Source organism: Rattus rattus, chromosome 2 (assembly GCF_011064425.1).
Source record: "Rattus rattus isolate New Zealand chromosome 2, Rrattus_CSIRO_v1, whole genome shotgun sequence".
NCBI lineage: Eukaryota > Metazoa > Chordata > Mammalia > Rodentia > Muridae > Rattus > Rattus rattus.
The window spans coordinates 58,403,655-58,426,981 of NC_046155.1; the positions used below are offsets into that span (position 1 = coordinate 58,403,655).

Sequence of the window (23,327 nt, forward strand, 5' to 3'; positions counted from 1 at the left end):
AAGATCACTGAAGCACAAGTTACTTCACACTGAGGTATACGAGGGCATTCACCATCAGTTTCTTAGTCAGGAAACTGGAAGGTCATCCCTGTCTCCAGCGTCAGGGTGTTTCCCAATGCAGCACCTACTGACAACCGTTAGACTCTCTGGCCTCCAACAACACCTTGACGAGCCATTCGTCCTCACAGATCATCATCGGTGGTATCCTTGACGGGTCCTGAGTGCCTTGCCGTTCAGGACAAGGAGTGGGCACATGCCATGAAAATATTCAACGTCACCCGAAATAAACCTTCGCATGCTTACCTGTATTTTAATAGGCCAGGAGAAGTTGCTGACGTACACATAAAACGTGATGTTAGGATTGCTCCTGAAGTTAAACTTTTCATAGGAAAAGCTATCTCTGTACTCCTTTATATTCATCTTAGAAACTATAGGAGTCTCTTCCCCAGATATTGTTCCACCTAAAATACGAATGAATTATAACTGATATTAGGAAATGGTGATCCTTATTAAATCAGACTACATGGTAAAAGTAAGTCTTACAGTCTGAAATCACAAGAGCACCATCACCAATCCGCCCCACGCTGCTGCTTTCCTCCGTGGAAACCCTCCCTGCCAGCTCACAGACACCTCTGCATGCTTGCCATTTACAATGAAAAGACAGGTTTGCCAAAAATACGATGTAACACGGTATAAAATCACATTTGAAAATGCTCCCGGCCTGTGCAGTCGGCGCTGATACTCTTTTATGATACAACCTGACCCCAGAAGGATACAACCTGACCCTGGAAGGATCCCCATTTCTGGTTTTCAACCTGAACGCTGTCTCGGGGCCAGGCCAGCACCCAAGCAGGGAAAGCCTCGCGGATCCCAGTGAGTGGCTGCAGAAGGTGGGCCCTACTTGCCACTTACTCAACAGAGACTTTCGTACACTCATATCGTCAACTCGTGTCTTAATCCAACCAAAAAAAAATTTAAAAATCGACTTAATTGTTTTCTACAAATTGAACCATTCCTACGTCTAAAAATCTAGAAAGAGGCCATAATTTAAAACACTACACGAATGTTCAATCAGTGAACACACTGGTCATTCAGTAAAGGTTTACTGAAATTACCCAAATGGAACAGGGCAATTCCAACTATGGTGGCTCTACCTCTGCCTGAAGGAACGGTAAAATAATTGAAATTAGCATCCTGAGGGACTAGACGCATTTCCATGGATCTAATCCAAACGTAGCTCCTGAACCGTCTTGACATGCGGATTGTCTGAGCTTGTCACTTAACAAACGTGTTGAAAAAAATGGCCTTACAAATGGATAATTCAACATAACAATTCATCTTCCTCATAGCTTGCATTTCCTAAAAATTAATCATTCTGACTTGTAAGCTTATGGAAGACGTGATCATAAAATCTACCTCCTCTGGGCTCTGACACCAAACAGAAGGAATGTATTTCTCAGGCTGACAGTAAAAGACAGTTGGTTACTTTCATAAGTGAATACAGAAAAACACTTTCAGGTAAATATTGGGGTTGTTAATTAAATTTATAACTTCGATAATAAATTGGATAATGGAAATCTCAGTCTATTTAGACACTAAAGAGCCAATCTACTTTAATTAAACTCCCAGGATCTTGAACATCAACACTTTAAATGCTTACGTGGTATACATTATTTGTTGGCCTTCTATTTTAATTGAATAAAGAAGTTACAGTATTAAACTTTCATGTTGTTATTTTTATCAGTAAAACTTCAAGGTGGTGAGAAGCAATTGTACCGTTTTTATTTATTTAAAAGAATAAATCAAATCAGAACAATTTCCATACACAAACACCTGTCTGTACAAAAAGATGACAGCGAATTCTTGTTTACCTGTTGAGCCAACAGACCACGTGATGTTGAGATTAAAGTTGTTGGAAGCATTAATGGAAATGTCCAAGTTTTTGTTTGACTGTCAGAAAAAGAATCAAGGTTAGAAAGGTAGAAAGGTGTTAAATGCATATTAGCTAACCCACTGGCTTTTCTTTGCCCACGGAATTTCTGGAACTGTATGATATAAATATTCAACTGGATGAACACAGGGTGTGTGTGCGGTTTAATGAAACTCCGGCTCTGAGGAACCCAAGGCGAGCCTCCCCCTCTCTCCTCTCCACAAATCTGTCCTCAGTTTTTAATCGGATTTCTAAGACAAAGTTTTCAGAACACTGTACTTTCAAGGGTAGTTATTAGTCCAGGATGTTTTCTTCCCATTTGTTTAATCTTTGTCTCTACCCAGAGGAAAGGGGGCCTACACAGGGCCTGTCTCGCTAACCTCTAGGATGGTGTGGGTGCTGGGGCTGCAGTGTGCGTCTGTTACAGCTATTACTTCATGACTGCAAAACATGGACATGTAATGTACGCAAAACAAAGCTCTCGATTTGAATTTTAATCCACTCTTCATATCGTGGGCTTAACTTTATTCTGGGTTGGGTGGTTTGGAAAACAGCTATTAAAAGTTCACAACAAAATGAACAATCTAAGCGTAGGAAACTACCTTGATGCTTTCATTCACACTTTACAAATTCAAATATAGACTGCCGAGGAAATGAAAAGCACAAAGCTCAGTGCCACGGCGGTGGAGAGCTATGGTGGTTGCTTAAGCTACAGGTGAGGAGCTCACTACACTCTCGATTTTGCTGAGCCCTGGTTTGTCCAGCTACAGAAATAAAGAAAGCCACCATCGCACTTCCTTGTACAGTGTGTGAAAATCCAGCAGGAAATGCCCAGGGAAACAGGAAACAATGCACTGGTTGGTGGAGATACTCCAGGTCAGAAGCTTCTTTCTCATGGAGAAGTTCCTGCGAATAGCTTACGCCGCCAAGAACTGGATCACCTAGCCAACGTTTTCCAACACCCTCTGAGTTAGTTTCCTTTCTAAAGATGTCCGATTCCCATCTGGTGGCTCTAGTTCTAGCGTCAATGTAAAGCAGAGGGTCTACGTCGCACTCGAGACCCGGGTGATGTGGACGTGCCAGCTCCAGGTGACTGACAGTGAGTTAACAGTCACGTGTGAGGTCTGCTGTAAAGCTGCTGGGAGTCCAAGTGGTAAGTCATCTCCTTGCTTATTTTTACAGGATAAGACATCGTTGTTTCACCTTTACCGACTGCCACGGGTGACTCTTTCTTAGTTAAAAAGGACTAAACAAGAAAACTCAACTCTTGACCCAGTGTCTCTGGAGATGCTCCTTCATGAAGACTAGCACCAGGGAGTAAGTTTAGGCTGTTTGATTTCTAAAAATGGACAAGACCTCCCTTAAACGTACGCCTGTTTTAGCTTTAGTATTGGTGTGAATGTGTTTGCTCGGAAGCCTGCAGAACGGAGTGGATGTGTCCCTCAGACAGAAGACTGAGAAGAGCCTGAGGAACCAACAACACACCTTAGTGCACGTGAACAGGAGAATGATGTAACATGCCTACAATTGTTGTGTTTTACTTGAAAATAAGAATTTTCTGAATTTTAAGTGTATAATTACAAGCATGAGTGTAGGCACATAATTTAAACCAGGAGACTACAAAGCAAAAACACTAGCTTGACAATTATCGGGATCACAAGGATAGCTAAGTTTTATGAAAAGATATTTTAAGCGTTTTAATAATTCCTACGGCATCCCCCGTATGTAACAACTCTAAGGAGTGAAACAGGAGGGACAGTCCCTACAGAGGTGACATCTCCTTACCTGCTCTGGGTTTGCGATGAAGTTGATGGCAGTGTGGTGCCGGTCGTCTTCCTGCAGCAAGCTGAAGGTAAACTGGTAGTCAATCAGCAGACTGTCTGCAGGGAGAAGGAGAATGCTGACACAGACTGGGAAGGTCTTTCTGGAGAGAGTCGGGGGAGAGGGCATTGCACACGGTATCTACCACTAAGTACTGGCAGCCTATTCAAGTACAGTGAGATACTGACCTACGTCAGTGAGCCACAAAGACACGGGCACAACAGGCTCGGTCCACTATAAACTAAGCAGGTAATCATCAGACTGCACAGTTTCCCTAACAAGCTGTACAGAAAGGGGGGAAATGCACAGTTCTTCATTTAACAAGGAAACGCTCCATTTCTCCTCCAAACGTCAGAAATCACATTACTGTATCTTTAGGGGGGTTCTGAATAAGTAATTAACTGATATTGGAAACATGGACCTCACTGCCAACAACTTAATATACTCCAAATTTTTCAACTCAGTAGAGTGCAGAACAGAAAAATTACAATTTAACATAAGTTTTGAATTTATGCAAGTGGATATAATTTGACAGTATCTTTTTATACTGAATTATTGAGGCATTCCTATGCATCAAGAAAACAGTCATAAAGAAATAATAGAAGTCAAGTTTTCAGCGCATGAACGCTAGCATCGTTAAAGACGGGATCACAGCGTTTAAAAGGGGTGTACGCCAAACGTATGACAGGAAAGGTATCCTGGTGGAAAAACCTAAATATTCTTATAGAGTATAATGTATGGAAGATCAATTCACAGTACATATATTAACCAAGGTATTACAATAATCTAAAGTCCGTCGATGGCAAGTGTGATTGATTCCGGAGTATATTACTCAGGAGTAAAGACAGACAGACGAAGTCCTGCTACCCTGACAGGTGGGGATTACAGCAAATACTTAAGGTGGTCACGAATGACCACACAGCTCATGATTTCACTCATATGATATGTTCACAGAGGCAAATCCACAGAGGCAGAAGAAAACAAGGTGATATCTAAGATCCAGGTAAGGAGAATCAGACACAAACACTAAAACAGAGAAGCTTATTGGACATGACGTAAAATCAGAAAATGGCTAAGTAACTGTGAAGACACAAGGCCTCCTGAGTGGTGCGCTCCTGTCTGTGGGGAAAGGGAGAAGGTGTCTGTACCTTCAAGGACAGCTCAAGTACTTACTAACAACTACAGACATCCAGACAGACATCAGCAAATTAATTATTCACAAATACTACTATTTTTCTCAATTTGACACAAGCGAGGGTCACCTGGGAAAGGGGACCATGATTAAGAAAATGCGTCCTTTATAGTGGCCTGTAGGGACATCTGCAAGGGCATTATGTTTCATGACCACTCCCAGAGAGCCCAGCCTATGATGGGCAGTGCCATCTCCTCACGGCTGGTCCTGAGCTGTGTCACACAGCAAGGAACAAGCCATGGATCTAACAGGCCAATGAGCCGCATTCCACTGCAGTTCCTGCCTCTGGGTCCCTTACCTCACCACCCTAACAATGGACTGCAGATGGAAGTGGAAATAAACCCTTGCCTTCCCCACGTTGCTTTGGGTTTGGTATTTATTCCAGTAACAGACGCCCTAATAGTCTGGGTGCCAATCATGCTCATGTAACAATTAAGGCCAAAGAACGGGAGGCAAAACTGTAAGTATTTATAGACACATAGACTCAGTAACACTTTTCAATTCAAACATGATGATAATAATATGATTAATATAATAATATAATAATAACATGATCAATAAAATATTCTAAAAATGTATGTCACATTTATACAAGAACTGAAAGTATACGAAAATATAGGAAGGACACAGAAGGACAGACGACACGGCTCAGATATTAAGAGCACTGGCCACTTCTGCAGAAGCCTGGGTTCAGTTCCCAGCATCCACATGGAGGCTCACAACTGTAACTCCAGCCCCAGGAGATCCCATGCCCTCCTTTGGCCTCCTCAGGTACTGCACAGAGGTGGGGCACACTCACATACATGGCAAAAGATGCGTACACATAAAACTAAGAATTCTAAAGGAAATAGCATATGAATAAAAGGCTCGATGGTGAATAAATGATAGTTAAACTTAGTAATATAGGAAATATTACAAAGAAAAACATTATCTCATTACAGCTATAGCCAGATTGTTCGCTAAAGGTGATTTAAAGAAAAGAGAAAGGAAGAAAGAAAACAGCTATCGTGCACATACAAACAGCTGCAGTTCTTCTCTGGGTCTTCTCTGTTTCACTGGGCTCACATCTAACCCATACATAAAATGAATAAATAAAACACTCAATTATTTTATTTAGCTAGGTAGACCTAATATCTGTTAAAAAAAGAAAATATATAGGAAGTACTTGACTTTTAAATATTAATTTACATTGGTAAACTTGATAGCCACTATTATCATTCCATATCTGAAGACATTTATATTTTCTAGCAACAATATCATCTATAAAATAAACAAAAGGATTTATGGCTATAATGTATGTGACTATAATTTATATTTCTAATTGTATTCTGGAAACCTTGGGATTTTTAGGTTTTGCTTATTCTACTAATAATCATAAATATGTACGTAAGGTGAATTTCTATTCTAATTTTCACTGTGGCTTCGTCAATCGTTGGTCTCCATAGTGGGCTTATTTTACTGCCTGTATCACAGGTATGAAGGAAGGACTGAAGTGTAACGAATGGCTGACCACTAGGACAGGTTTGCCCCAGAATGTCTTAACAACTTTAAACTCAAGACTTTTTAAAAAGGAGATACATTTTGAACGTATATGAGAAACATATTAAAAAGATACAGATGTGCAAGTAGGAAGGTAATTTGGGTTTACTGTTTCTTTTTTAATTTTTATGTTAATGCTCAAAGAAAAGATGCCTAACAACAGACGAGAATGAAAAACATTTTTTAAAGATTTTATTTACTTATTTTAAGTGAGTACACTGTAGCTGTCTTCAGACACACCAGAAAAGGGCATCGGATCCCATTACAGATGGTTGTGAGCCACCATGTGCTTGCTGGGAATTGAACTCAGGACCTCTGGAACAGCAGTCAGTGCTCTTAACCACTGAGCCATCTCTCCTGCCCCTCAGAATGAAAAGTTTAAAGAACATCACAGCCATGTGTTTTGTTGGATTAATCCAAAGAAAACAACAGTACCTCAAATTCCTTGTGCCTCAAAAACTGTAAAAAGCTTGAAAAGGAACACATAAAGGAGTCAACAAACTGAAGTGGAATGAAAACAGATGGCAGAGCCTCACACATATCAGTAAGGACCACTGAGATACATAGATTAACTCATCATTAATCACAAAGTGATCAGATCGGGAAAGCTCCAGACCAATCCGCATTCCGCCTGTGGAAGGACAGACAGCTGGAGTGAGGGTGTCGGTCAGGCAAGGAGTCAAGGAAAGACACCAGTATCACGAGAGATGCACGGTATCACGTGATATGGTGATTGCTGATCACACACACATACACACACACACACACACACACAAAATGCCTACTAAAACTCAACTTCGTAAAGAAGCTACAATTATAGGGGTGCAGCAAGTACCCAGCATGCCTCAGGCCCCCGGTATGGTCTCCAGCACATAGGGGAGAAGAAAGCCTAGGCAGTCCCTGAGATCATAAAGTAGGATAGTCCCCTAGGATTCACATTTTAGATCAATAGAATAATCATTAACAGCAGTTTCCCTGGGGCAGAACCATTAGGGATTTTAATTTGCCTCTTAATCTATCTTCTTCTAAACTGATTATGCATTACTTCCATTACTGGGATTAAAAAACGCTATTTTTAAAGGAAGGTACAGACTCGTCTTCTTGGACACTGATATTTAGTAAGTTTTCATATCACATACTGACATGATTAACATCGTTACATTCGCTTCCAAAAGTGGCTTATCTCACCTCTAATCTGTGTGTTCCTTAGATATAGGCCATCAGAAATAAAATCCATACAGATGCGGCCTCTCACCCTGCTCTGATGTGGTTCAAGTACACAGCTGAAGTTTCAAAGTAAAGCAGACAGCGTTTGCACCAGCCTTTAGTCCACACTGAACTAGAATCCTAAAAGAAAACAGTACTAACTTCTGCAAAGAGCAAAGAGTTATATACAGAATTACATAGTGAGGAACACAAGCTACGTAGCTTCAAATCCATGTCCAGGATGCACGCACAGCACGTTTTACTTGACAAAAGTCACACAACCTCCGAACATTGTTAAACAGCTTTAATCACTGAGTGTGCATACACAGCAACAATGCCTGCCTATCCATTTATGTATTAATAATTTACATAGGCGTACTACCGTTAGGCCTGCTATGAGGATCATACATTCCTGCGTGTGGAACAAAACAAGATGCTGTGCACTCAGAATCACCCTTTCTATGAAAAACAAAACAAAACTCAAGTGTGAGCAGAATAGCGTCAAGCCTAAGTATGGGACAGCAGTAATAGATGTGATGGGTGGTGAGGGAGAAAAGTAGCAAGACTAAAAGCCACAAAGTTGGGGTTACTTAGGAATAAAAAGATTAAGGCGCTGGAGATTCTGACAGGATGAACACTGTACACACCCCCATATGTGAGCACAAGTCACAAGCTGGGAAGTTCATTAGGAAGAGGTTTGGGGTCTGCATGCCTTCAGCAGGAAGTCCAAATGCTGGCCTCAGCCAACTTCTGATGAAGGCTCTAGGACACCTCACCCTGGGCAGGAAGGAGATAGAGTCTGACAGGGAGTGCTTGGGGGATCGTGCCTTTAATGTCTTAGAGAGAGCTCGGATCTGTGTGCTCTGCCAAGCCCAATGCCAGGGTGAGCAGACCAGAGCCAACTCAATGAGAAATTCAATTAAGCTCTCAAAATATCGAGTATAATAAATTCATTAACCAAACATATAGTCCAAAACAAGAAAGCTCATTCATACTTAAAGCAAAAATAAAAACAAAAAAACAACCAAAAAACCATACACACACAAAAATTGTCTCATTAAATATAAGGATTAATTCAAGTTTTGTATGGTTCAATTCTCTATGGCATTAAGATTAACACTTGTTTTTTTTTAATTTATTGCTACAGTAATGTGTTAAAAATGTCTCTCCTGGGCTGGGGAGCTGGCTGTGGCTAAGATCCTTTCTGTTTTTGTGAAGGGGCTGGGTTAGAATGTGAGCACCCAAATGGAGGCTCAGCACTTCCTCAGACACCGCCATGCATGTGGTACACAGACATACATGCAGGCAAAGGACTCACACACACACACACACACACACACACACACACACAAACACACACATACACACAAACATGCACACACACATACACACACAACATACACACACACAAACATGCACACACACACATACACACACACAACATACACACACACACACAAACATGCACACACACATATACACACACACATACACACAAACATGCACACACACACAAACATACACACACACACACAAACATGCACACACATACATACACAATTCTCTCCTGTGCATCCAAACAAGTATATTAAATCTAATGTGTGTGTTTATGCTCATAAATAGTGCTTCTCAGTCTAAGACCTGCACACTAATTAGATAAGCTTAAACGGTTTTTGTTGCTGTTTATTATTTTTAAAGTTCATGTGACCAAAAAGTATGTATCTTTGAAATAACTGAGGATAAATTTAATAATTAAGTGTCAACGGGGACTGATAGCTTTCTCACATATTCTTACTGAGATTTTTAAACTCAAGTTTGCAAACAGCTACGGTTGCAAGCAGGGTACTGAACTGCTTCCACATGTGTTACCGCCACACTGCACCGAGCAGTACAGGGCTGACTTGCAGCACAAACTATAGTCTAATCTCAAAATTCAGAAAGTTTCTATTGACACTCCATTTCCTTTCAAAAGTTTCTTAGCTCCGAGATGTGCTAAACAGGGCAATACTGCCATCTAGTGTGTCAGGACAATTTCTCTGACATCCCTAAAAAGAAGCCACTGTCTAGCAGGAGAGATTCTCTGATAAAGTGAGGGGAAGGCAGTCCAGGGACAGGCCCAATTTGGGACCCATCTCAAGGGGAGGCTCCAAGGCCTGACACTATTACTGATGCTGTGGTGGGCTTACAAACAGGAGCGTAGCATGGCTGTCCTCTGAGAGGCCCAACACACAGCTGACTGAGACAGAAGCAGACACTTACACCCAACCAAGGACTGAAGTTGAGGACTCTTGTGGTTGAACTAGGGAAAGGCTGGAGAGGCTGAGGAGGAGGGCGACCCCTTAAGACGACCAGCAGACTCGACCAACCTGGACCCCTGAGATCTCTCAGACACTGAGCCACCAACCAGGCAGCATACACCAGCTGGTCTGAGGCCCCTGACACATACACAGCAGAGGACCTCAGTGTTCTGGCCTCAGTGGGAGAAGATGCACCTAACCCTTGAGAGACTTGGATCCAGGGTGTGGGGAGGGTCTAGCAGTGTGGGGTGGATTGGAAGGGTGGGGACGTCCTCTTGGAGACAAGGGTTGGGGGAGGAAGTATGGGATGAGGAACTGTTGGAGGGTGGACTGTGAGGGGGATAATGACTGGACTGCAAAAAAATAAAAGATTAAAGGTAAATAATTTTTAAAAAGAAAAAACATCAAATGTACAAGTAATGCATTTTAAAGCAAATTAGACTTCACACACACACACACACACACACACTAGTTGCTGTTGCTAATGAGCAACCGTGGTGATCAGATGGGATCATGACGCACTTTAGCAAAGAGCTACTGGTGAACACCAGGGAAACAAAGATGACATCTGGGACCAGCTTAGATAACAGTGGAAAACTCAAATATAAGGGTATAAATGTATTTCGAATACTTAGCACAAAAGAAGGAATGTAGATACTCCACTGATGGTCTTTAAATATTGATTCCATTTTATATTAAAAATACTTTAGATACGTTGAGTTAAATATTTTATTGAAATTGACTTACGTTCACATATGACTCAAGTTATATTTATATTACCCAGCACTGATTTAAAAGAAAATTTATCTTAGTTTTCAACATAAGTGGCTCAAGTATTAACGTATTTAAAATTTATAATGTATGGAATATAAGCTACATAATCTGTCAATACTTGTAGCTAGACACCAGTTGGTATGTATAAAATCTATACAAAAACAGTAAAAAAAATAATTTCTAATTAAGAAAAATAGGCAACAAATATGTCCATATAAATAAAAACTAAGAAACACAGAGAGATTGAGGAAAGCCACTAACTGTAGTTGAAATGTGCTGAACACAAATGAATTTATAATATTAGAAGACACATTAAAATCCCACCACCGTAAAAGATGCTCATGATAAAATTATTTAAATTCACACAAAAGAATGCATACATTAGTACGACAGTCAACAATATAGCATTCGCCTTCCATGTGAACTGGTTAGCAATGAGTGACTTAATCAACCATGAGATCAAATTTGGTTTTACTCAAGTATTATAACCAAGGAAAGAAGGAGGCTTTGGAAAAACAAACTGTACAACCTTGCTAACTAGAATCAGCACACTGATCATCCTGGGTGCTAAGAGCATAACCACGCAGGCTGTGTGTGCTCCAGATAAAGACGCACACGGAAATGTTTCTCTCTGATCCAGTCTGATTAGCCTCTAAAGCAGGGTTTCTCGACCTGGTAGTTATTTTACACCTGATGATTCCTAACCAGGGATCTGAGCCTTACAGGCTGTTGAGCAGTCAGTACCCCAGCCTACCTCTAACCGCTACATCCCCGCTGCACCACGCCCGCCTCCAGCTGGGAGAACAAAACATGTCCAGACACGGTCAGGTCCCACAGTGAACACCAACACAGTAATACGATTTGGAGTATCTGCTATAATGTCAATAGAATTAGAAACTATTAAAATGCTCTTGCTTAGAAAAATCATATAAAGATAAAAAAATTGAAATCATAAGTTCTGGAGATAATAATGCTAATAAAGTTTATATGAAACATAGGCAAATCAGCAACAAAATAACAGGATAGAGATCAGGGCTCAGCAGCGGAGGAGTAAGAGAAAGAACATTTGGAAATACAAAGTCGATGCCGGAGAACAAAGGCAGCACAAGGCTGAAAGTCAAGGGTGATGTGTGAAAAATACATTTAACAATTTCAAAGCACCACAACCAGAGGATGGGAGTAAATGACTACGCTTTAAAAGCTCATCAAGAGCTGAAGAGGTGGCTCAGCCATTGCAGGCTGGGCTCATGACAGAAAAGGCTCCCATGACTTCTCATGATGGCAATGCTCTCTTACAAAAAGAGCAACCCTTGGAATTCATTCACAAGAGCTAATCCCACAATTCAAACATGTGCACATAAAGTCAGATAAAATGTAGTCGAGGACTAGGTAGAAAACAATGTACAAAAGCCAGCAGACAGACCCCAGTAATATTAAATAAGCCTAAGCAAAGTACAAGCAGGTAGGAGTCTGCAATACTGAAACAATATTCCTTGAAAGCATGACTTACCCCAGAACAAAAAGTTTAATATTAGAAAACCCAATAATGACAGTCACTATTTAATAATAGGAAACAAATACACGAATGCAATCAGAAACAAATTTTATGACTCCCTAAGATAGGAAATGGTACGGTTTGATCCAAAGAATACTTTAAAACACTAAACTTCCCCTGAATAAGGGCGTGTGGGATCACTACCAGGGCACGGCAGGGACAGTGGCAAACACACTAAAGCTGACTTGGAAAACAGAGGAGCAAGAAATGACCGTCAGTAACCCACAAGCAGTTCAAGCCCCAGCAGACACATAAAAGTGCCAGGCATGAGGGCAGAGAACAGAGTGTTCCTGCACTCCACATCAACCAGTCTAGACTGGCTGCTAAGCACAGTGTCAGTGTGCAACACTGTGTCGCGGTCAAGGCCTCGACTCACAGGAGACACTGGTCACTGAAGAAACACAAACTAAAAGAACTGACAATGCTCTAGCATGCCTCATCTCGGACATTCCTGAGTCTATGAGAGTACAGAACATGGAAGCACCACGGGTTAGCGCTCTGAATAAAGAATGGGACATCACCCTGGAAAACAGCTTTAAAAGGACACCATCCCACTGGGAAAACAAACCACACTTTCATGATCCGTTCCTCAGATCTCGACATCTATGCTGCTTCCTATGGCTGTTATGAGCAGAGCAGCAGTGAATAGGAATGAAAAGTGTCTCTACAGTGAGATCTGTAGAGTCCTTGAGCAAGTGTCCATCTCTGTAGGGAGATCTAGAGTCCTTGAGCAAGTGTCTATCTCTGTGGCAAGATCTAGAGACCTAAAACCAAATTCAAACAGTATCAATCGACCAATCCAGCCCTAGAGAGGATCCTAGAAGGAAAAGTGCAATACAAGAAAAACTCCTATCCCAAAGAAAAGACAAACTATTAAGCATCTCCCAACAAAGCCCAAAGGAGAAAACCACAAGCACATAAAGCTACAAAAGCAAATATAACAGGAACCAACAGTCATCTGTCTTTGATATCTCTCACTATTAATGGACTCAACTCACCTATAAAAAGACATAAGCTAACAGACTGGACACTCAAACAAGACCCAGCATTTTTGCTGCATACAAGAAACACACCTCAATAACAAAGACAGAGACCATCTCAGAGTAAAAGGATGGAAAAAGGTCTTCCAAGCAAACGGTCCCAAGAAACAAGCCGGAGCTGCCATCCTAATATCCAATAAAATAAACTTTCAACCAAAAGTTAACAAGCGCAATAACTTCATATTCATCAAAGGGAAAATTCACCAAGAGAAAGTCTCAATTCTGAACATCTACACCCCATTTTGCTTTTTGTTGGAGGCTTTGGGAACTTGGGGGGTATTTTTTCTTTGTCTTCTTTGTTTTGTCTTGTTTGAGGGGGACTTATGCTGGTGTTATTTTTGAGGGGGTGGAGAAAGTGAAGTAACATGAATCTGGGTAGGGAGGTGGGGAGGACAGGAACACATTATAAATATATTGTATGAAAAAAATTTACAAGTAGCTGCCTTTCAAGAAAACTACTTTTTAAAGGATTGTGACATATCCAGAAATGGTGGCACATGCTTTAAGAAGGATTTAGACAAGTCATAAGCTAAGAAGGAGTGTTTGCCAGCTACACATCTAATATAGTCTTCTACATAGAATAAAGGATCTTTAAAATGTCATACCACTGTTCCATGTAGTTGGCTGTCTGGCTAGTTTATTTGGTTGGTTTTGGTAAATCTGACACACACTAAAGAAATCTGGGGAAAGGAAAACTCAATGAAGAAAATGTCTCTCCTAGATTAGCTCTCGGACCAGTCTGAGGGAATTTTCCTGACCAATGGGCTCTACTTGAGCTCCTGCCCCAACTCTCCTTGGTGACAGGGTTCTAAGTAGAAACAAACCCTGTCCTCCCCGAGTTGCTCTTGTCCTCCCCGAGTTGCTCTTGGTGTTTAACGCAGCAACAGAAAGGAAACTAAAACAACCGTGAAAATAAACCATTAAGAAAAGTGTTGGGTTGGGGATTTAGCTCAGCAGTAGAGCGCTTGCCTAGCGAGCGCAAGGCCCTGGGTTCGGTCCCCAGCTCCGAAAAAAAGAAAAGAAAAAAAAAAAGAAAGAAAGAAAAGTGTTACAACACTCCAAGTAACATGCACATGGCATTTATGGGTTAAACGATTGTCAATGTTTACATTGAAATGTAAAATAAAATAGTAGATTGCATGGCCTAACTACTAGAATATCCAGAATTAAAAGAGCCAACTGTAAAAACGTGTTGCGGACACAGAAGAACTGGAAATCTTATACATGGGTGAGGAGGACGCTGACAAGGAGGACGCTGACGAGGTGGCCGTTTTGGAAATAGTTCACCTGATTCTACTAAAGCTAAACAACCAATCAGAGCATCTGCAGACAGAAATGCAGTGTCCTTCTGGGGAAGGATCAACGGACGGCTCCTTGTAAATAATCTATCATAAAGCTTTATCGCTTCAATTTTATAAACACTTCAATAAAATGCAATGTTTACTTGAACCCTACATTATGTTCACATTCAGGTTATATTTTTACTTTACTATTCAGAGTCGGAAAAATATACCAAACGTATTAAGAGAACACTGCAAATAGGAATTACCTTTCTTAGCAACAGGAATATTATAATCTCAAATTTTTAAAAGGTAAATTAATTAGATACATGGATGGGAATAACTACTTCATAATGAAGTTATAGGTACTCATTTACCTGGCTAACCATACAAATCAATTACTGCCAATAAAAACATCTAAATACTTACAATAGCATGTCCCTCTAAGTGGGTTACCAACATAGCGATTTTCAGAGTCACATCTGTAAAAACAGAAAAACCTCACTTAATATTGAATAATGTAGAGAAACTTACTACTTTTTCAAAATTTTTGATTTTTGTCTTCAAGTCCTGTTTCCATAAAAAAAGAAACTATCAATGTGAGACAGACATACAGTCTTGATTGGCATAATCCCATTTCTTGGGATATATTTCCACAATAAATGTTATAAAATACATGCACTAGAGTAAGGTAACAGGGGGACATTTCGAAAAGGGTGCTAGAAAGACTGTAAAGCCAGGAGGTCAGGAAGTTTGCTTTAAGACTTTGTTTCCTACAAACTGATATCAGACACTTTACCCATAACGTCTCAACAAAATGGCTCTCGAACACATGGTGAACGAGGACTTCCATGGGTGTGGGAAAGTGGATGAGTGACTTAGTACACAGGGTGCACTACAAACACCATGGCCAAAGCAACTCAGGAAGGAAAGGATGTATTTGGCCTACACTTCCAAATCCCTGTTTATCACGGAAGGAGGAAGTTACGACAGGAACTTGGAAAGAGCTGGATCCTGGGCAAGAGCAGGTATCATGGAGCGGGTTATATTTAGGGGTGTGTGTGTGTGTGTGTGTGTGTGTGTGTGTGTGTGTGTGTGTATGTGTGTTTATGTGTGTGTGTGTGTATATATGTGTGTGTGTATGTGTGTGTGTGTGTGTGTGTGTGTGTGTATGTGTGTTTATGTGTGTGTGTATGTGTGTGTGTTTATGTGTGAGTGTGTGTGTGAGAGTGTGTGTGTGAAAGTGTGTGTGTATGTGTGTTTATGTGCATGTATAAATGTGTGCGTGTGTGTGTATGTGTGTATGTGTGTATGTGTATGTGTGTGAGTGTGTGTATGTGTATGTGTGTGAGTGTGTGTGTGTGTGTGTATGTGTATGTGTGTTTATGTGTGTGAGTGTAAGAGAGTGTGTGTTTATGTATGTGAGTGTGTATGTGTCAGAGTGTGTGTGTGTGTATGTGTGTTTATGTGTGTGAGTGTAAGAGAGTGTGTGTTTATGTATGTGAGTGTGTATGTGTCAGAGTGTGTGTGTGTGTATGTGTGTTTATGTGTGAGTGTGTGTGTGTGTGTGTATGTGTGTGTGTGTTTATGTGTGTGTGTAAGAGAGTGTGTGTGTGTTTATGTGTGTGTGTGTGTGTGTGTATTTGTGTGTGAGTGTGTGTGTGTGTTTATGTGTGAGTGTGTCTGTGTGTGTGTTTATGTGTGTGAGTGTGTGTGTGAACAGGAATGGCCTAGAGGGAGAAAAGGGAAATGGGAAATGTTATAAATATGATGTCAAAAAAATTTAAAGTTAAAATTAAATATATGTACCAAAAGCAACTAAGTATAATAGTTTACATTTCCACTAAATTTAGCCTTAAAAGGTTAGGAGACCTTTGAAATGTCTCTTCTACAATACATTCATTACGACGAAGATATTACAATGCAAGTTCATCTTAATAATAACCAATGGAGTAGTGGAAAATAACTAAATAAGATTACACTGTGGATTCATTTTAGCCATGTGCTTGCTTTTTTTTTTTTACACTGGAGATAAACCTTAAAGATATTAAATTAGACTTCAAATCTCTCTGAAGGAATGTTATCTTACTAGGAAATCAAGACAGAACAGAGATGCGGCAGACAGCTCCCCGACAGGCTCACTGGGCAATGGTAGGAGGGTAACCTTACAGGCGGGGATGCTCAGGGCACTCTGAGGCCTCTGTTTTGTGACGTGATATTCACTCCCACTAAAGACCTCAACACCTTCCTCCTCTTGATCAGGCATGATTGTCAGGGAACAACTGTCATAGCTGAAGCTCCACTTTAAGTTGCTGTCAGCCACCCTTAAGACAGAATCCTAGAATGATTTTCAACACACTCTGCGCCCTGGCTGTGGAAGGCGATTCCTTTAAACGCTATCACTGAGGGCTTGCTCATGCTCACAGCCTGCTGTGAGTTCATGAAAGGTACCTTCTTCTAAGCTATACGGCATTTAACAAAAGCAACCAGACTTACAAGCCTTACCACTTAGGCTTTGTGATCAAGTGCTAGCATTCCTGTGTAAACGCTACAGCGTCTATCATCCCCACTGACCAGCTATGAATCTCAGTGGTCACTCTAGCACACCAGGTAACACTGCTCCACGAACCATCGCATTTAATGCTGACTGACAGTCACCCAGTTATAGCGCATCATGAAGTTCTGTTACCTAGAGCCAGTGTGAAAGTAACTCAGGGAGTGTCACCTCCATAGAAGACTGAGGGGGACCTGGTTGTATATACTGTCATAGGGCGTGATGGCAGGCAGTCTTGGAGGAAAAAGCAGAAAACGAAGGACAAATGCCCACTCTTGTGCCTGAGGCATGGCATTGTGGGTAAAATCACCTGCTTGGCAAGCCTGCTGACCTCAGTTTAATGGCTGGAGTCCATGGAGGAAGGAGAGCTCTGACTCCCAAAAGTGTCCTCTCCCCTTCTGGTTGAGCAGTAACCACACATTTTGGCATTAACTATCTCACATCACCTGGTTGCAATTGGGAAGAAATGTACACACACACACACACACACACACACACACACACACACACACTTGGGAATACACCTGCACATGCGCACAATTTATAATTTAGGTACCACATATCAAATAGTCCAAGGAAGTTCTGTCTTTCTGAGTCTGGCTTATTTCTCTAAGCATAATGATGTCTAGTTGTATCTACTTTCCAAAATGCCATGATTTCATTTTTCTTATGGCTGTGTAAATTCCCACTGAGTATATGTATCATATTTTATTTAGCCATTCATCCAGGCCAGTCCCATTTTCTAGATACTGTGATTTGTGAGCAGATAAACACGGATGTTTACGCTGCACATTCTCATGTGGCAGGTTGAGTAATTTAGTCCTTCGGCTACAAACCAAGAACAGAACAGCTGGGTCATCTGCCAGCTCTAAGGGGTGTTATGAGGGCCTTCCATGTCCTTCAGGACTCTACAGTGTGCGCTCCCATCTGCCATACATAAGGTTCCTTTGTATACGCAGCCTTGCCAGCATTTCGTCATGAGTATCTTCAATGACAGCAATCTTGACTGAAGTGAGCTGGACTCTTACATGTCCCTGAGGGTTAAGGAGTTGGCCATTTGTGTTTCTTCTATAGAGACCCATGTTGAGTCCAGTAGGTCTTTTATTTTAAAAAATGACCATTTTCAGTACCAATTACCTTGGAAGGTTAGACCGAGAACTGTCGTGACGGTGACAATGTGACTTTTGTTTTATGCTTTGTTTCTGGATGCTCTATCGTTTGAGATAATGCAGCCAAGACTGGCCTCAAATTCATTATGTAACTGAGGCTAGCTAAATGAATATTTTACTCATAATTATTACTGCTTTGCCCACCGTGGTGGTCATTCACTTCCACAGCTTATTCCATGGAAAATGCTGCCTGTGTTAGTCAGGGTTTCTATTCCTGCATAAACATCATGACAAGAAGTAAGTTGGGGAGGAAAGGGTTTATTCAGCTTATACTTCCACATTACTGTTCATCACCAAAGGAAGTCAGGACTGGAACTCAAGCAGGTCAGGAGGCAGGAGCTGATGCAGAGGCCATGGAAGGATGTGACTTACTGGCTTGCTTCCCTTGGCTTGCTCAGCATGCTCTCCTGTAGAACCCAGGAGTACCAGCCCAGGGACGGCACCACTCACAATGAGCTGGGTCCTTCCCCTTTGATCACTAATTGAGAAAATGTCTTACAGCTGGGTCTCACAGAGGCATTTCCTCAAGGGAGGCTCCTTTCTCTGTGATAACTCCAGCTTGTGTCAAGTTGACACACAAAACCAGCCAGTGTTCTGCCTTAAAAACTTCTCCACTTTCAAGCTGAGTGTGGTACCTCACACCTTTCTCCTCCACACTGGAGGAAGAGGCAGTGGGAACTCAGGATCTTTGTGAGTTCTAGGCTAGCCTGGTCTACATAGTCGGTTCCAGGCCAGGGAGGCCTACACAGTAAGAGCCTATCTTTGAAGAAGAAGAAAATTTAAATCATCTCTTTTTTTCTGCTAGAAACCAGTAGTATCCACATAGGATGTTTGAGAGTATCTCTGAGAAGAGGGAATCTCGAACGCTATCCGTTCAGACTGCTCTTGACACTCCATGCTAGTAAGAGCAGACCTCTACCAGCTAACCCATTCTGTGGGAGCCGAAGTTGCTGCTGCATGCATGCAGGCTCTTGTCCTTTTCTCCCCTTTGGGGGTTTTCATTTGGTTGGTTGATTGGATATTTAGTTGGTTGGATATTTAGTTGGTTGGATATTTAGTTGGTTGGATATTTAGTTGGTTGGATATTTAGTTGGTTGGATATTTAGTTGATTGGATATTTAGTTGGTTGGATATTTAGTTGGTTGGATATTTAGTTGTTGGTTGGATATTTAGTTGGTTGGATATTTAGTTGTTGGTTGGATATTTAGTTGGTTGGATATTTAGTTGTTGGTTGGATATTTAGTTGGTTGGATATTTAGTTGGTTGGTTGGTTGGTTGGTTGGTTGGTTGGGTTTACTGGTGACAAAAAAATCAAGGCTTTGCATTTTACAAAGCTTTTCTTTCTTAGTCAATTAAAAAGGATGAGGGCAACATTCTCTGCAGCTCCATGAGCAGACCTGGAAACACTACGATCACGTTCACTTTTGTGTCCCTGTTGTTCATGGCACGATTTCCTCTTCCACCTGCTATCTTCTTACTCTAGAAAAGTTATTCCTCCTTTAAATTCCAACTCTTTATATGCTTGGACCTTCTTCATGCTTGGTTAATCCCTCTCAGAAGCCATCAAGAACAGTCAATGCATCTACTGAGCATCTCATGTTGATATAAGGCTGTGTTTAGGTTGTTCGTTCTTTATTTTAAAAAAAAAATCAGGAGCCCATAGGTGTGTAGATTTACAATTCTGGGTCCTTGATTTGATTCCATTGATCACTGAGTCTGTATCTACGCCAATACCACGCGGTGTTTATTGTGCTGTAGCACAGTTTGAGGTCAGGGATGGTGACTCCTCATGGAGTTCTTTTAGGTACTTCCAATTGTTTTGGTTATCCTGGGATTTTTATTTTTCCATATGAAGTTGAAGACTGTTTCAAGGTCCGTAAAGAATTGCATTGGAGTTTTGATGGCCATGTATTTAATCTGTAGATTGGTTTTGGTAGGATGGATGTTTTCACTATGTTAATCCTATCCATCCAGGAGCATGGGAGATCCTTCCATCTTCTGATATCTTCTACAATTTCTCTCTTCAAAGACTTGAAGTTTTTAATCACACAGCCTTTCACTTGGTTGGTTGGCGCAACCTCAAGATGGTTTATAATTTGAGGGTGTCCTGAAGGGTACTGTTTACCTGGTTTGTCGTGTGTGTGTGTGTGTGTGTGTGTGTGTGTGTGTCTGTGTCTGTGTGTGTGTGTGAGAGAGAGCTACCTACTTTCTAAAGTTGGGAAAAGCAAATCAAAACTACTTTGAGATTCCATCTCACAGCTGTCAAAATGGCTAAGATCAATAACACAAGTGACAGCTCATGCTGGTAAGGATGTAGAGCAAGGTGAACACTCCTCCATTGCTACTTGGAATGAAAACTTATATAGACACCATGGAAATCAATATGGCTGTTCCTCAATTAGGAATTGATCTACTTAAAGACCCAGCTATACCATTCCTGGGCATACATATACCCAAAGGATAATCCATCCTACCATAAGGACACCAGTTCAGCTGTGTTGATTACAACTTACTCAGAACAGCCAAAAATTGAAAACAACCTATGTGCACCCCAACTGAAGAATGAACACATACACGACAAACAGACTAAGCAAGAAACCATCTACACAGTGGAATATTACTCAACTGCTGGAAACAAAGGCATCATGAAATCTGCAGGCACATGGATGCAACTAGAAAAAGTCACTCTGAGTGATACAATATAGACGCAGAAAGGCAGTATGGTGTGTTCTCACTCATCAGTGGATATCAGTGGATATCAGAAAGGCAGTATGGTGTGTTCTCACTCATCAGTGGATATCAGAAAGGCAGTATGGTGTGTACTCACTCATCAGTGGATATCAGTGGATATCAGAAAGGCAGTATGGTGTGTTCTCACTCATCAGTGGATATCAGTGGATATCAGAAAGGCAGTATGGTGTGTTCTCACTCATCAGTGGATATCAGTGGATATCAGAAAGGCAGTATGGTGTGTTCTCACTCATCAGTGGATATCAGAAAGGCAGTATGGTGTGTACTCACTCATCAGTGGATATCAGTGGCTATCAGAAAGGCAGTATGGTGTGTTCTCACTCATCAGTGGATATCAGTGGATATCAGAAAGGCAGTATGGTGTGTACTCACTCATCAGTGGATATCAGAAAGGCAGTATGGTGTGTACTCACTCATCAGTGGATATCAGAAAGGCAGTATGGTGTGTACTCACTCATCAGTGGATATCAGAAAGGCAGTATGGTGTGTACTCACTCATCAGTGGATATCAGTTGATATCAGAAAGGCAGTATTGTGTGTACTCACTCATCAGTGGATATCAGTGGCTATCAGAAAGGCAGTAAGGTGTGTTCTCACTCATCAGTGGATATCAGTGGCTATCAGAAAGGCAGTATGGTGTGTTCTCACTCATCAGTGGATATCAGTGGATATCAGAAAGGCAGTATGGTGTGTACTCACTCATCAGTGGATATCAGTGGATATCAGAAAGGCAGTACAGTGTGTTCTCACTCATCAGTGGATATCAGTGGCTATCAGAAAGGCAGTATGGTGTGTTCTCACTCATCAGTGGATATCAGTGGATATCAGAAAGGCAGTATGGTGTGTTCTCACTCATCAGTGGATATCAGAAAGGCAGTATGGTGTGTTCTCACTCATCAGTGGATATCAGTGGCTATCTGAAAGGCAGTGTGGTGTGTACTCACTCATCAGTGGATACCAGTGGATATCAGAAAGGCAGGATGGTGTGTACTCACTCATCAGTGGATATCAGAAAGGCAGTATGGTGTGTACTCACTCATCAGTGGATATCAGTGGCTATCAGAAAGGCAGTACAGTGTGTTCTCACTCATCAGTGGATACCAGTTGTTAAGCAAATGATAGCCAAGCTGCGATCCACTGACCCAGAGAAGTTAGGTAAAGAGGAGGACTCTGGGGGGATGCATGGACTCCCAGGGAAGGATTTGCCAGTACACAGGAGTGGGTGAGGAGCAGAGCAGGAAGGATCAGGCTGTGGGAGAACGGAGGGACAGAGTGAGGCAAGAGACAACTGGAATTGGGGGACATTTGGTGAGTGCTGTGGAAACAGGTGTGCCTCTGACTCTTGCCTGCTCTTGGGACTACGTCCCTGCATTGGGTAGCCTCGTCCAGGCCTGATATGAGAGCTTCTGCCTTGTTTTCCTGGAGACCTGCTGTCTTCTTAAGGAGAAAGGAGGGGACGTGGGGTGTGGGGTGTGGGGAGCTATGAGGACTGGAGAAAGGAGAAACGGTGGTCAGGATGTATTGCATGAGAGAAGAAGCTACTGAATGCAGACACAGAATCATACAAAGGTGTTCCTCATAAATTGTTATTCATAAATTAGATCAAAAGCAAAGTATTTTTGTCATTCAAGCATGTATTTTAGATAAAATACGTATGCTTGACTTGTAACCAGTATTAAGATGAATTTATCAGCTCATAAGTAAATAAAAACATTGCTCTCTTTTGTCTAAGAATAAGCATGTTCTTAAAATGAAAACACAAAAGAGGTCACTATTATAGAGCTATGTGTTTAAATTACTTATGGAAAACCGTAATAATTACTTTCAGTTCATAATCATGGTTGCAGCTGGCATTTTGCTTCTCCCTGTAATACTGTAGCTTGGCTCTACAGACAGTACCTTTTGATGCTGTGGTGACATAATGATCCTGGTGACCTGGTGACCTGGTGACCTGGTGACCTGATATATAATCTGAGAGGGCGCAAATTCGGCAAAGCGCATGTATAGTTAGGACTACTGTTTAAAAAGCTCTAAGACAGTTATATTGTAATCTTAAACTCTTCTAATTATGGGACCTGTGCAGATTCACCAGCTCCTGACAATAAGGCTGGCTCTGCTCATAACACACATTACTGCTGAGCTATCGCAGGCATCCCTCTAACGCAGAGGGTGAGCCTTGGGTTCGTTCACGCTAGTCAGGCCAGCGTGGCCTGATGGAG

General features: G+C 41.4%; 1 protein-coding gene across 1 annotated transcript in view; it reads right to left on the reverse strand.

The window, feature by feature from the left end:
- Atrnl1 (attractin like 1) overlaps positions 1-23,327 on the reverse strand; it is a 540,190-nt gene that overhangs the window by 400,507 nt on the left and 116,356 nt on the right. The window contains exons 21-24 of the mRNA XM_032892246.1: positions 15,064-15,116; positions 3,716-3,810; positions 1,872-1,950; positions 304-461 (exon numbers count right to left, since the gene is read on the reverse strand). Coding sequence (XP_032748137.1) covers positions 304-461; positions 1,872-1,950; positions 3,716-3,810; positions 15,064-15,116 — 385 coding nt within the window. The remainder of the gene's footprint in view (positions 1-303; positions 462-1,871; positions 1,951-3,715; positions 3,811-15,063; positions 15,117-23,327) is intronic.